This window comes from Ciona intestinalis, chromosome 9 (assembly GCF_000224145.3).
Source record: "Ciona intestinalis chromosome 9, KH, whole genome shotgun sequence".
Taxonomy (NCBI): domain Eukaryota; kingdom Metazoa; phylum Chordata; class Ascidiacea; order Phlebobranchia; family Cionidae; genus Ciona; species Ciona intestinalis.
In genome coordinates, this window is record NC_020174.2 from 4,851,117 (window position 1) to 4,867,045 (window position 15,929).

Sequence of the window (15,929 nt, forward strand, 5' to 3'; positions counted from 1 at the left end):
AAGTGCTGCGGGCTCTGATTACGGTGGTGGGTTTGATTATAAAGGGTGTGTGGAAACATAACGTGCTTATATATTCAGTGGCGCAGCCAGGGGCTTTATAGGATAGCGAACTCTCTTTTTTTTCGTAAAAAATGAAGAGTTTAAAACGCCACTTATATCCCTCTATTTTAAGTAGCTGCGCCGCTGTCCATATTGCTTGTAAAAGTAGCAATACATTGGGTATTAAACACAGTGGGACATTAATGTGTGACAGGACAGGTGTAGTTATGTGTTACACATAAAGTCTACAGAATTAACACTGATCATGATTTACAAAAAATACTCACATTTTAAAACAGCTTTACAATTTTCTAAGTCAAGATATATAGTACTGCGGGGTAAGATGGATATTATTAGCCAGTACTATACCAAGTTTTATATTCGTGTTTTAACAATTAACAACGCTCTTTTAGGGTTGTGGCTACGGTTATATAATCCTGTAAATATTCTTTGTTTATTAGGACGATATGATCCATCTTACCCCATCCTACTATATTGTACTGTCAGATTAATAAATCTACTACCAACCAAAGCTACGAATCAAATCCTAATGTTAAACTAATATAACCTTACCCGAATGCTCTCCATTCTTCTTACAGGATCGACCCGAGTCCTCCGAACTTCCTCGAGCATTCTTCCTCGGCTCGCATTCGGATCTTCACCTCTTCGAGCCCCGAGTTGACTCGGTGTGTTCGGACGAATTGCCCCGAATGAAGTCGGAGTTTTACTGCGCGCTTCTTGAACTGTAGCCAACCTGGAAACAACTTCTATTTAGTTTTTGCATCGAATGTAATTTGTATGTAAACCGATTGTTATAACACATGTGTTCCGTTTCATACACTTCGTGCCCACTTAGGAGTTGTAAATTTGTGATGATGTTTGATTTTTTGTTTAATGTAACGGTGACAACTTAGACAACCCATAAGGGGTCACTATAGGTTGGAGCAATTAAAAAAGCTAATAACCGAAGTTCAATTGCCATAAGAACTAGGTAAATTCGGTAAATACGTATTATTTTTATATTCTTTACTTTTTCAGAGTGAAAAGTGTTGCAGTAAGTTGCCGACATCGTTTCAGCTGTTCATCCAACCGTGTCGGTTCCGCTTCAACGAACTTCTCTTCAGCGTAAATGACTTCCGTTTCCCCTGCTCCTACGGTTCGTATCTCTTCACATAGAGCAGGATATGAACCTGGAATACACCGGGTTAAAATGTGATATACCGCTCTGCTTTGGGATACACACAACAGTATACAGGTTTTATAAACCTTTTTTCAAGGGGTTAGTTATACATATTTTATACTTATACCTTTGAAATCTGTAGCAAAGATACGGGAAAGACCGTCACTTGTAATGCGCGGCTATTAAACTTAGGTGTTTATGCGTTAATTGTTATCAGGGGTGGGCTGCTATTGCTAAACCAAATTAATTATCTCTTTTCGCAAGCGGTTATAATAAGTGATAAATCCCCGTATTATGTGTATATTATAATGCGGTGTATTTTAAGTAAGACGCTCCTCTATATCGTCTCTTATTTATTTACAGATGTTAGCTACGTTATAACTATATCAGTTACGATTCTGGTACTGCTGCTACCAGGCATAATATAGGCTATGGAGACTTCGTGTTTCCTCTGGTATAAACAAGTATATTTTATTCCCGCGTTTCGTCTGCCATTGACGAAACATCGTTTGAATAAAAGTTTTTGTGCCAGAATAGACGACAAATTCTGTATGTATATATACAATAATAATGCACAAAGATCTGCTGAGGTTGACTTTGTACTTCATCGAAACGATAGAACTTCACGTTACAAAGACGAACTTTCAACAACAGGTAGTAAACATGAAACCGTAGCCGGAATTTAAAAAGGAAAAAAACCGAGAGCGAGCGCACCAAATTGCATATTTTTTGAGTAACATAGCACTGTGGTGTAAGATGGAACGTTAGCACATATCGTATTTTTAATATAATTCTGTGAATAATCTTTGTTTTCTACCGAACATGAAGATAAAAGAGCATGAAAACTTGGACCATCTTACCCCAACATACTATTGAAATAGTTTTAAAACAAGGTATAATAGCAACACATTTGAAGTAAACAACAACATAGGAACATTTGAGATAAAAAATCGACACTTTTAAGTCGCTACTGTTAATTGTTCCGGATTCAGTAGACACGAAGCTCTTCTCGTAAACTCTTTGTGTATGGCTTCTTCCTCTTGCGTCATGACGTCATCAGAATCATCTACGTCATCATCATTTGCTTCGTGTACTTCTTGCAGTGAGGGAGTGTGTACATGTTTGTCTAAGGGCGAGTTAGGAAGTGTGTTTGTACTTTCAAATTTGAATGACGTTGTAGTGTGCGAGTTTGGATTGTTAGCTGGAGGTGGTGATACTGAAAGGGAAGATCTTCGGCGTTGTTTCCGCGCGTTCTTCGCCTGCCATTCTACGTATGCCAACTGAAACTGTTGCGCCAATGCACTTTTGAGCGCTTGTGCCTTTTCTTTCCTTTGGAACATAAGCGCACGACATAAGAGACCTTCTTTACCGCGTGAAGTTAGCACGAACAAATGTGGCATTTCCGGTACAGTAACACAGTATGCTATTTCGTGAAGAGGTATCTTTTGTACAGGTGGAGTATGATCTTCTTCGTGCATGTTAGTTACACCGTTAAAGGTTCGACTTCGTGGTCTGTATAAACCATCCAAGTCGCCTTCCTCAATGTAACCGTTGTTATTGTTTGTCTCATATATGTATGAGCGTCGGATATTTCCAGATGATGGGCTGAGTAGATCACTTGCCGGTCTATCAAATATAGTGGTCGGTGAAATAGCCTGTGGTATTGATTCTTGGCTCGATCGAAACGGGAAAGCGGACAAGCTCTTTTTGTGAACTTTTGGGGATCCGGTGGGTGGCGTAAACCTCGCCCCTGATTTGAACTTTGGCTTAGCGATCGGGGATGAAGGTTTAAAGGTGATTTCTACTTCTTTGGTACTTAGACTGACAGCAACTTTTCGTAAAGATTTTGAGTCTGTATCTTTTGCAGCTTGTTTCGCATATTCATAACAATCATCTGGTTTCAAAGTGTACACAGTACGTTCGCCAAGGTACCTGTATAGTAAGAGGTATTAAATATTTACAACTTCAATTCACTACGGTAGAAAATGGAAACGGAATAAAATATTAATAACAAGAAAAACCCATCCCATTTTCACCTGCAATTAAACTCTGGGGTGCCATTCTCCTGATCAACGTCACCGGTCGCTGTGAATTTAAGGTTTGGTGAAGAATTGCTTGAAATTAAAGCGTCAGCAGATTTTTCCAATTTTCTTCTCAGACTTTTCGGTGTGTTTCGCAACCGTTGGAAGAACGACTGCTGTGGTTGCTCGTTATACGAAGTCGTCATTATATTAATATCAGCAGTTTGCCTTAACGTTTTCTGGTCAAAAATGCAAGTCAGCTTTTGTTGGTATATTCTCTACATTACACCCTGTCTGTTAGCCTTCCATATTCACTCTTCTTACTCAACGGCAGCTTACATGACCAATATAAGCCCGCGTTGCAGTAAAGCCGCTACCATTACACAGCAGATCAATAGGTAGTAATCAAACGCTTAATTAACAAAAGTATATGTCCGGATATGACCTTACAATATCTCTCATCCTCTACAAAGCAACTTTGCCTAGATCATAGAATGCTATTGGTTCGCTTAAACCTCTTAATATCAATAGGGCGAATACATAAACAGAATCCTCTCCCACAAGCACTCTGTATATTTGAAACACCACTTTAAGCTACTCTGGTAAATGAACAAAACAGTATAGTGTTAAAGTCCAACGCTAGCCAACCTACCTAGCTCAGCAACCTATATATGTACTAGCATGATGGAACGCACGATTCTAATACATTAGTAACGTGTAGTTGATTATGCAAACTACGCAACAGCCTCAGGGTTAAAGATCTATCATATAGTTAACGAGCATTGAAATTGCGAAAGTATTTGTTGGTACAGGGGTACGATTTTATTGCACTGTACTTGTATGACAATGATAACACTACTTTGCAATGACGCAACTTAGTAAAACAAACTACCGGAGCCAAGTACCAGCTTATATTACTTTCTCCTATTAATGCTGTCCGAGAGGATTTTGTGCCCTGTCTATATTTAGAGTACGCGCAGGCTATTTTGTGCCTACCAGAAATTTTAAATATTCTTCTGAAAATCATTAAAATACATTCATTCAAGAGCCCCAACGACATTCACAAGTACGACTACATAGCTCTCGAAACTGAACGAAGCTAATCCAACCACGAATGGTAATGTACACAAGAGTTACCTCTTACGGTTAACTACACACATGGGTTGTCTGGCTAATAATTAAAACGGCCCGGTTACCTTATTTGGCGATATAGTAATCTACAGGCATAATACACCAGATTAAGATTTATCGTATATACTTCATATGGGCTGACATGTTTTTATTGAATGTTTTATGCAAATAAGTTAAAATTCTGCGTTCGTATTGAAGTAACCACAGACCCTACATTAAGTAAACACTAAACCATGATAGTGAAAGAGTCTGAAACCTTTAACTACCAGGACCTACTAGTCAAAGAGTAACGCAAACAACCGTTAACTGGTCTTATTATTTCCACAATCCAATTGCAATTTCTACTCTATACATTGGCGTTTGGGTAACGGGTCAAATCTGACTTAAATCCTCTGGCCTTAACTAAAGGATCTCACCCATCTAAAATAGAATGCGCAAATACAATGCTGGATTAATGGGTCAACTCTGGCCTAAGATCGCAGGTCCTTGACCATGACAACACCATATAGAATGGCTATGATCTCTTTAGTCTGCCTTGCGATACCGTAAATCAAATCTCGGTTAATGTTAAACTTACTGAGTAGGCTACAACTATCAAGAGCCAAGCACGCATGGTACAACACATTGATAACTAACTTCAGCTCCACAAACTTCATTCTATATACATGTGCTGTAGCACTCTACCTAGAAATCCAAACCTCATTTTCAGATTATAGTTTTTTTCAAATTCTGCGCGCGCCTTTTTCACCGTGGGAGAATAATAAACTTTTTGCCTCCTAAGGCTATACGTGGTTTACTGACGCACTACGTTTATTGTGAACTCTATATTTCGAATTGCTTGAATCCTATCTACGCAAACGCGTATAAGATTTCTTGCAAATCTATAAATTTTAACGATTTTTGTTTTGCTTCTAACTCAATTCTCTTCACTGTTTTAATTAATCTGATCTTCCTCGCTGTATATTTGAAAATTTAAGTAAAATGTAGAAAACGTTATATTAACATAAACATCCAACGTACACTGATGTGCATTAATGTAATCCATTCTTTAACCTACGTTTATCAGACCCCTTTCATCTCATCATTTGCCTAATACAACACATCGCTTTACAATAGGAACAGATGTTCCTTGAATCACAGAATATATTTCAATACAACCACAACAGTAAGTCGGACGGCGCACCTTCAAGGGCCATCGTTCTGCTTAACTTAACGTGTACGTAACGCCTTCTTCTGCTGCCCATGTCCGTACATTCCATGGGCGAAACATAACTGACTCGTGACCATGACGTCATCATGGCTACTTTTTTTCGTTGACGATCTTAATAAAAACACTAAAGGGGAATTTTAAAATAGCTTAAGGCGATTTGTGTTTCTAAAAATAGCGAACACCGCAGTTTTATTTATGTTTTAGACTACTGTCGTAACACAGGTTGTGAAATCAAGATTCTGTAATTGCGAACAAGACACGAAATATTTGCGTAACGTGAAACCCTATTCACGATGGTGTTATTTACCACGTGTTTACGCTCAACGATTGTGAATTTTTAAATAACAAATTCACGTGATCTACTACTATAGTACGTTGGGGTAAGATGGTAAATGTTTTCATTCACTTTTATTGTTCCATTGATAGTAAACAAAGGGTATTTGCAGAACTATAATGTTAATTTTAAAAACAAGATTACAGGAAATAGGATATTGCGTGCTAACAATGTTTCATCTTACCCCACGGTACTATATCTATCTTAGTTTACGATTAATTTGAAATAATCTGTTCATTTATGGTCGCCAATGAGTTATATTTCTTTGAAAGAAAGTTGCTCTGCGTATATTAGAATAATTCTACCAGTGAAATGGATTAGCAAATAAACAGACATTAGGAGAAATTGGTAAAAAACGGTTTTAATACCTTAGTAAAATTGGGTATTGGAAAAAACTAAATACGAATTAAATTGTAGTGTGATTAATTTGACAGAAAAAAGAAACGGGAAAACCTTTAAATTGTGTGGTCCAATAACAATTCCAGCCCAATGTTATTTCAGGCGGTTGTTAAACATGTTTGCGTACATCAGTGGAAATTAACTATGCAATATTTCGTCGTAAAATGTAAACTATTTGTCTGGCCTTTTCACACACTGGGTACAAGAAATTCTTTGAACTAAAGCACTCCTGTTTTTAAGTCCACTAGGTGTATTACTAATGCGATATAGTGGGGTGGGGGAAGATGGGCTTTTCATACGATTTTTTCGTTCCACTTGGTAGTAAACAATTAACCTTCAAAGAATTATAAAACGGCATCCTCACGACTTCTATAGATCGTTGCTAATTGTTTAAAACACGATCAGGATATTTGGATATTACGTGTTAAAGGTGCCTCATCTTCCCCTATTCTACATATTAAAGTCAGACGGAACATTGGTCCTTTTAGATCACAAACAAACAACCGCCAGAGGATCTTTTTTACGCCTAAAACTGTGATTTAAACAAAATTGTATCTCGTAAACACTAATGCATGACACTTTACTAAACTGTTCTATTGCTACAATGTATTTCTCAGCTACAGTGTTCTTTATTTATATGGCTATTGCTTATACAATACTATACAGCTTTTTACACGTGTACGGTAATTTACAACGATTGCTGCAATAGTATTACTATATTAGGATTCCTAAGCTGCCAAACATATAACTGCATATTATTGCATGTATTGTTGACGTAAGCGAACTCACACAGGAGATAATATTACGTAATAATGAGTGACGAATACTATGCGCTATATAGCAACAGAAAACTTTTCTGTCGTCATAACAGCTACTGTAAGGAGCAATTAACACATCGCGTATGAATCAGAGTTTTAAACCAGGATTGATTACATACTAGTTCGTTGTATACAAGATAGTTTAGTTACAGCACCCGTACTACGCACATTATGCGATGATTCGAAAATAAAACATCGCAAAATTTCTTTCGGTTCTATTTTGCTCGTTGAGTCAAATAATGAAAAACTAGTAGCCAGTATAATGTACCAATCATCAAATAAAACATCGTAAAAATAGTCCAAACCATTAAAACATATGATTTAATTAATCGCTGCGTTGATGTATTAAACTAAACACACAATTCTTCCTAATTCGTACGTCTACTATACGCATTAAACGCAATCGATAAAACCTTATTTTTGTCTCACGGGTACAATTTGTACAATTGCGATACGACCGTATTTCCGCCAATTAAAATAATAGCCTGTACTTTATCGATGTGTATTGGTCTTTTGTTAAGCGGAAACGTGCACCAATAGATTGGTAAATGCACATCAGACATATCAAATGGCTTATATATCTTTATATTAATTTAGTTAATGTACAACCCATGTAATTATAGTTTAATCCCTTTTATTTTTTATTGATTTCATTTCAGCAGAAAAAAAAAACGTAACCTTTCGCCGGTTTTGAACCAAAAATATATCACACTTCTGTATTTGGTGCTTACACTGTACCTTTTTACTACTATTTATTTATTTAAAATATGTTTTGTAATTGGCTTAACTATTTTCTGTACACCCTATTGCAGCATGATTACATTTAAACATTTAATTCACCCACAAAGTAACATACATGGTAACTCGTAAGCTGGCACGAGGTGTTAAACCCGTGTGATAACGACTGTCGTTTTCCGGCCACGCGAGGATAAAGTAAATTACATTCATTCAATTTTAAATATATTTCCGAAACCCCTTTTATATTTGTTTGGAAACTGCAATTTTTAACCTTTTAGAAACTTTTTTTTAACCTTTTAGAAACTGCTCGTTTAAATATTTTTACATAAACTCGTAAACTAACCTTTCAGCTTTGCTACCGTCCTTCCAGCTTGACTGAGTTGCAAAACAAGAGCTTCGACTTCACGAGCGTTAACTCTGCACCTGTGAATAATACATCTGGTTATATGGGTTAAGTTACTTCGAAATGTTAATCAAAAACTGTTCAGTGTAACATACCAACGTTTTATAAGAAAAAATGAAACAATAAATCCTAAGATTAGTAATTCGTAAACCTTAAACCTAAACTAAAAGTTTCAAAGCGAAAGAGTTCTATTCTATATGGATGAGGTCCCACAGCGTGGCATGCTATGGGACCTGGGATTTTAGGCCACAGTTGGCAAAGGTGTTCCATCTTACCCCACAGTCCTATACTACAGTTTGCAAGCAACACATACCTTCTTTCCACGACTTCATTCCTTAGTTCTTCTACGGCGGCTTCCACCTCCGACAGCATTCGTTCCGTGGTCGTAGCATCCTCGGAGTAAGCGTGTCTCTGCTGGTCAAGTCGGAATCTTCGTATACGCAACGGTCGGTGCTGGGCGCCTGCTGTGACAGCGATAAACTGAGCCAGTTCCCGGGATTTCTCGCTCACAATGTCGTTCACGTGTTCCATGTTTATCCTCTGCAAAGAAATGTAGGAATTAATGTTACATAACGTTATGCTGAGCAGCAGAAGTGACAGAATATTTATTGATAATGCAAGCAGAAAATGTAACATTTGAATGAATGAATGTAATTTATTTATCCTAGCGTGGCGGGGCAACGGCAGACGTCATAACACTGTTGTTATGTTTTTTACACCTCGTGCTCCTTTACGAATTATCACATACGTAAATTTGGTATTACTTTGGGGAATTTGCAGTGTAGCAGCGTCGGGCCTCGAACCCACAGTTTGTATTTGTCGTTTTACATTATCTCACCTGCTGTCGTTTCAGATCTGTCATTTGATCTCTCAGATTATGAGCTGTTTCCCTCAACTTCAAGAGTTGTTGTCCCATCTCTGATGACGTCATCACTTGTTGGACGGTGTGTGACGTTTTAGGGAGATTCCCACCGACTGGTTGATTCTGGTATGGGGGTTCAGGCTTGTTGGTTTGAACACCGTCGGTCTGTAATAAAGCAAAATTAAAAACGGTGTTCAACGTATCTTTTTTCCTATTTATAAATTGTATTTTCTTGTTTTGGTAAGAATATAAAATAGAAAAGCTATATAAAACTATGAAGAGTTTTAAAACAAACATAACATCCTGTATTTTTCATTTCAAACGTTTTGGGTTAAAAATAAAACCATAATCAGTGATGTTAGAATTTATAATTAAATGTCATGTCTGTAAAAATATGAGAGCCATTTGTGGTTTCACTTACACTGGTTATAATGGATTCAACCATGCCGGTTAAACTCGCTAGTTGGCGCTCCATAGCCATGACCTTCTTGTTCGTAACATCGGTTTCGGGTTGTGGCAAAACGTTCCCTGATGGTGGGACAGATAAAGGGAGAGAGGAAAATGTGACAGAACTTTGATTCTAAAATAATATGATTGTGTTAATAAAGTTACTTAGAAAACCAAAAAATAAGTAAAAATTAAGGACTAAATAATGTTATGTGAAACTTGCTTACCTCAGGGCCCGCAGATTCAACGACTGGATGTTGATACTGTTCGTCCTGTGTCTTTAACGCATCTCTTAATTGACTTGGTGTAATTGAGCCAGAGGCGGGCGTCGTAGTTTCGCAGCATTCGTAGTAGGGGGGTGTGTCGGAGTTAAATGTTTCAGAACGAGATGGCGCTCGCTCTGTTTGGAAATATGAAGGCTCGTTTTCTACTTGTACCTCAGCTAACTTATGCGGGGCGGTTGGCACAGGGGTAGGACATGTCCGCTGTGTAATTGAAGGTGAGTTAGAGCTTGCGTCTGCGGATTGTCGTCGGAGAGGATTCCATTCCTCCTTGTGTGGAGCCTCGTGCCCCTGCCTGGTTACTACTGGCACAGGTGATGCGCAAGATACCGAGAAATGTTCAGGTTGGCTTGGAATGTACCTTGCAGCACTGCTTGTTGTTTCCGCATTCCCACTTATGCTTTGTATAGCAGCGGCCACAGCTGATTGGTGCGATCGAGGAGAGTTGGTTTGGTATGCAAGAGGGGAGGGTTGGTATGGTGGTGGTTCATACCTGTGTGGTGTTGCGGGTCTTGCTCTGTAGCCCACCTGTTGGAAATCATTTCGAGCAGGCGGACCGTTAGAGGGCGGTCGCCACTGCTTTGGCTCATTCTCCGCACCCTCATGCGTGTCGACAGATAACGATTGTTCCATCGACCTATCGAACGATACATCAGCTACAGAAGCGTCAGGTTCTCGCAATCCGTTACTAAACGTACTGATCCCATTACCATCACAAACTGTTACGTCGTCTTGAAATGAAACCTTCTTTGTACGTATGGATGACGTCATAGACACGTTACTTGCGCCGGAGTCGGACAAAATCGAACTGGAAGAAGTGCTTTTGACCAAGTTGTTGTTTTTAAGCACTCCAGCCAGTATGGGGTGAGGAGCAGGTTTGTCCTTGTCGTCATCCGAGCTGGAAGTGGACATAACATCTGTGTTCGGCTCAGGTGTCTCCTTGTTGGTTGTAAGCAAACTATTTAGAAGATCACTTTTCGGTATGGCAGGAGACTTGCTCATAATGGGTGAAGATCGAACCACTGGCGTGCTGACTTGAAGAGCCGGGGACGATGACCTAAACGAAGCCAAGGACTCGTTGAAAGATGGAGAATGAAGGTCGGATTTATTTACCGAAGGATCCGATGTCTTCGGTCGCTCCTCGCTTTGACTTCGTTTCGGAATATTTTGTGGGTTCTTGTTTCGGTTCGAAACCAATCTCCGAAGCCCGAACAATCCCTTCTTCGTTGACATCTTTGATTTTCCAGGGTCGGTGACGTCATCGGATGACGTAGAGGAGCTGCATGACGTCACTTGATCTGTGGTACAAGGGTTCGGTAGCATGGCAGAGTATTTGGTATCACTGGGTAATGAAATGGGTTGCCGCGGTTCTACAGGTTGAGCTACCTCCGGCACGTTGAGATCAGGTTTGGCTTCCAGGTTAGAAGCTGCAGCTATTTCAGTGTCGGGAACGGATGGAATATTTACAGGTTTCAGCTGGTGGCCTTTAAAGGACCTACCACCCCTGCAGTAACCTGCTGATCCACCGGTACCGTTTATTGTAGCTCTTCTTTCCGGTGAGGCTGACCGCTTTATATTTGAATAGACCGGCGCAGTTTCCGGCACCAATTGATTATTGTTTGGGACGTTTGGAGGGGACGTTCGTTTTGCACCGAACCGGTTCGCTGGCGTTGTATGTTGTTTCATGCCGAAAGGTTTTGGTTGGGGAAGGCGTTGAGCGCCATTTTTCGGTGACGTCATTGCGAATGACGTAGGCGGAAGTTTGGTGACGGTGGGCGGTGATTGGTGGAGTATGTTGGGAGTCTTTGGGCGTGGCACGTTCTCCTTAGTGTGGTGTTCGTCATCGGTTGGTTTTGTTGGATTCGGAGGGAGTTGGATCTTCGGCTTTGACCCTGGCGTTGGTATGGAGGAAAACTTCTTCTCAACAGATGGAGGGGAAAGCCTGGAAGTTGTAGGTTGCCTCAGGCCCCTATGCTGCGGTGGGGATGTGATTGTCTGTTGTTGGTGGTTTACTGGAGACTCATTGCCGCTTTTAACGTACGAGAAAGTTTTCTGTGGTATACTACCACCCCCAATCCCATTGCCTGATAATAGAGTCCCGTTAGGCGAATAATTGCCTTGATCTTGGGCTGCTTCTGTTTGTGCTACGACTGTTGGCTTTGCGGACCGCGGTGGGGGAGGCGGTTTCACTTTACCCTGAGTCTCCTCGCCACTTTGAACAGGTTTTATCTCGTTTGAACCGGTCACTGCTTGCTTTATTAAACTAGGTGCAGACTGGTATTGACGGATCAGGGATTTAACCGGTGCTTTTATCCCACTTTTGTTCAAGTTCTTTTGGTTGCGTTCTGCAATTTTTACATCATCAGTAACCCGTGGTTTTGATCGGTTGTTGCCCGGTATTGGCTTAACTGGTTTAGCAGCAGGCTTCGGGTGGTTGATTGTAGGCTTCTTGGTCCCAGGCAATGGAATACCTGAACCCCCGATCGGACGAGTTCGAATGAATGAACGATCCTTGATGCGACTGTGGAATAATAAAATCAGGAATTACATAAGTGAATATTATGTTGTATTCTATATATATGGGTTTTGTCCAACAAATTGTATAATAAAAGATACATATATATCGCCTATAAATGGCATGATCAGAATTATTCAAAAAGAATTACACAAATGAAAAAGGAAAGGGGGGCAGTTAAAACATAAAGTTTAGACGCCAATTTGTACTTGCAGCATGCAGTATATAAACAGTATATTCTTCAATTAACAAACCATGATATATAAATTAAGTTCCTACCTCACGTTATCGATCTCATCGTAGTTTCCCGTCTTCCTGTTTTTTAATAAAATGGAGTGACGTTGTGGGTCAAGCATTGGCATCGTTAGCAATCCTGGGTATGCTTGTACGAAGAGAGCTCGTATTGTATCAAGGCTTGTCACTTCGTTCGGCAGTCTGGCAGTTCTACACTCTCCGCTATACTCCAAGTAAATGGTGCCTGTTAATTTGAGATACACAGCTTAAACAGGTTGTTTGTGTATTCACAGCAGTGGTCCCTATTATAAACCTGGTAGTTGGTAAAAAGATATTAAAGTTTTCTAACAAAACGATTGGTTTTGTTATTAGTAGATTGGAGTAAAGTGTATGGAAACAAGGTATATATATTTACAGAAAACGGAGTATTTTCCTACTTCACAGTATACTATATTACATTTCTGCAACAAGACGGTTGAATTTAAAAATATATCAGACTTTACGACCACGTATCATAATACAGAGCAAAGTAGCGTACAAGGCGACTTATTGTAGGTAAACAAATAATCTTTACTCCGGCTGATAAAATACTTGGTTTGTTTGATGGTATGCTATAGCTTACACAGCCTTTTATCGCGTACATGAACTTTGCAAGCAGGTGCGCCTTCGCTTGCCAGCTGGTCGCACAGTGACGAAATGCGGGCGTTTTTACGGCCGCAAAATATGTTAAACACCTTGTGTTTGTGCACCAAAAGGTTCTTAATTTTAGGCTAGTATAAAATTAGACTAACGCAAAACAATGACAAAAATACCGAGTTAACCATGCTACAGAACATAACAAATAACGGATGTTTAAAGACATTAACATTTCAGTAAAAAATAGCCAATTTTGCGTTCACGCACTACAACGTTAGAAAATGAAATTGAGTCCTTGAGAGGTGAAGTGTGGGGAGGCCGCCGTCTTAAGATGAAAGCAACCAACCTTACCTTGCGTGAGGAAACATTAACCACTGCCAATAATGCAATTACTGCGCTTATATTGGGAGCCGGAAATGTTGCTTTTCAGCTTTAACCGCAGTTTGTTTAAACAGCCTCGGCATGGTAAATTAGTTTTTGGAGACTCAACCTTGTGAGACATAGTTTTATGATGTTTGAAGTATAATGTACATGGTTTTGTGGGAGTTTGAAATTTTGGCTTCGCGCAAATGACGCTTCGTGGAAAACATGACACATAGGGGAGTGTGTATGAAATCTCATAACTTTTATCTCGGCGTGTATAACGGTCAACAACTCGCCCACGCAAATTGACTTGTCGTCTCTTTACAGCCGTTCAATGGTAGCAAAGCGTTCAAACATTCCAGGTAAAACTAGTTTCTGGATTTAATTAAGGCATGAAATGATTAATTGTCAATAATTAATAGCCATGACCACGCTGACAGTTTGCTTATAATAAATCGGCCAGGTTAGATAACATTGACCTAACTATATGACATTTAATATTAATCGCCGTGTGCGAAATATGACTAATGATAAAAGACAACAACTTTACATTTGAAATCCCATTACCTGCAACGCTTTTATAAGACAAACATGACAGCGAATATGCAAGATACGATTTTCATCTTAAACGTTTCAACTAAAACCATCTTTAGTAATGTCAGAAGTTAAACCACATTTTCAAAACTAAACATTCCGGTCTAATCTAACCATGTAATAATACGCTGTCAATTACTTGATAAAAATAAAGGGAATTCCACGTCAAATGTGCTTTTCTCGTACGAAGATGCAGCCGCAACTAAAGGCTTATATATCGACTAGAATCGTTAAAAGCACTTGAATAGGCATCGGTTGCTTTCGTATTAAGTATCTTCTTACCCACGAGTCACCTGGCAGAAGTTTTTCTTTGGCGGAAGCTGATTCAATTACGCATATCTATCTAATGACGTCACGGGCTCAAGTACTATGCGCTAAAAACGCGTTCAAGGCGTGTTTTAATTGAGATATCGTGACACGCAGTGGGAAATAATGTTTCTAATTATGAGGCGTAAATTTGGCGTGTGAAAGTTACTGCAAATGTATGTTTGTTACGAAACATCCGCGCATCCGTCGTAAACAATTCAAACCCGTTGAGCTGTAACGTTTTTCTGGCGCCTAGGGTGGCAATAGACATGAGTATTGCTACAAATACACGATCTCTATGAGTGGAATTATCTCACAATCTGCAGACCTATGACGTACAGGATTCAGGTTCACCAAACATATAGAAGTCGAATGTTTGCACAATGACTTAAAAGTGGCGGAGTCTGGTTCTCAGCAGATTAATAGCACAAATGCGCCTTAAAAGTAATTGCGAATTTCGTGAATCTGGCCCTGATCTAGTGCTCATGAAATAGGATGATTTTCGTAACGAAATTACAGTCAGAGCCGTGCTACGAAAATACGTGTGCTACGAAATACGTAATTAACCGACAAAAAAGTCACGAAGAATTGAAGAAATGCCATATTAATTACCCTTTTTATTATTTTATAGGCTGTGGTACAAGATTTGAATTCCATTTTTTAATGAGCCAAATCCGACCGACAACAGTGGTTCAGTTCGCCAGCGTTTGTACAAAACAGAGTACATATTATAGTTTATCCGCTTAGCACAAAACACTATGCGAGTACATCACATGTTTTTACATGGACTAAATATGCGCGTTGCTGTTAAACGGATATTCTCGTGTCCGAGTGCTGTTTGCTTAACAGAATCGGTTCCGGTAAATTGGACAAAGTTTACGGAACCGGGGACGTGCTCCACTGAAGCACAAATGAAACACCGATTAGGAATATTGCCCTAAACTTGCATTTTAACACATTTTGTCCTCAGTTGCTCTATGACTGTGAGCACCTGTCCCATATTCCCCAATCACATTTTTTAATAATTAATAAAGCTCTTTTACAGAAATAAAATTATAAAATTTGGTAAATATTCATTGTTTTCCACCAAATGGGACCCTAAAAAAAAACTCTGAACCACCGTCTTACCCCAACATATTATAAACCTACACTAACTATTGTCACAATTTGCACTTTTCTTACTTAAATCGATCCTGAATGCAAGAAATAAAACAACAGCCAACATATGCAAACAAAGTTAGATTTGTGACAGCTCTGCCACGTCATAATAATCCTCCTAACTAATTGCTCCAGTTCTGGATTAATCTTCACGAAATGAACAAACAACGGACAAATCTCCCGCATAAATTTGCCGCGCATACAAGATTAAACTTCGGCGACAAGCTGTTTAAATAAGTCCTGACACTGACAAGTTACTA

At 39.3% G+C, this 15,929-nt stretch overlaps 1 protein-coding gene across 5 annotated transcripts in view; it reads right to left on the reverse strand.

Annotated features, from left to right (window-relative positions):
* The window catches only part of LOC100185798 (coiled-coil domain-containing protein CG32809), a 48,293-nt gene that overhangs the window by 9,083 nt on the left and 23,281 nt on the right, over positions 1–15,929 (reverse strand). For all 5 annotated transcript variants that reach the window (XM_026835807.1, XM_018813181.2, XM_026835808.1 and 2 more), the window contains 8 exons: positions 12,658–12,856; positions 9,810–12,384; positions 9,557–9,715; positions 9,112–9,300; positions 8,587–8,813; positions 8,214–8,293; positions 1,070–1,229; positions 613–793 (listed from right to left, as the gene is read on the reverse strand). In XM_026835807.1, coding sequence (XP_026691608.1) covers positions 613–793; positions 1,070–1,229; positions 8,214–8,293; positions 8,587–8,813; positions 9,112–9,300; positions 9,557–9,715; positions 9,810–12,384; positions 12,658–12,856 — 3,770 coding nt within the window. The remainder of the gene's footprint in view (positions 1–612; positions 794–1,069; positions 1,230–8,213; positions 8,294–8,586; positions 8,814–9,111; positions 9,301–9,556; positions 9,716–9,809; positions 12,385–12,657; positions 12,857–15,929) is intronic.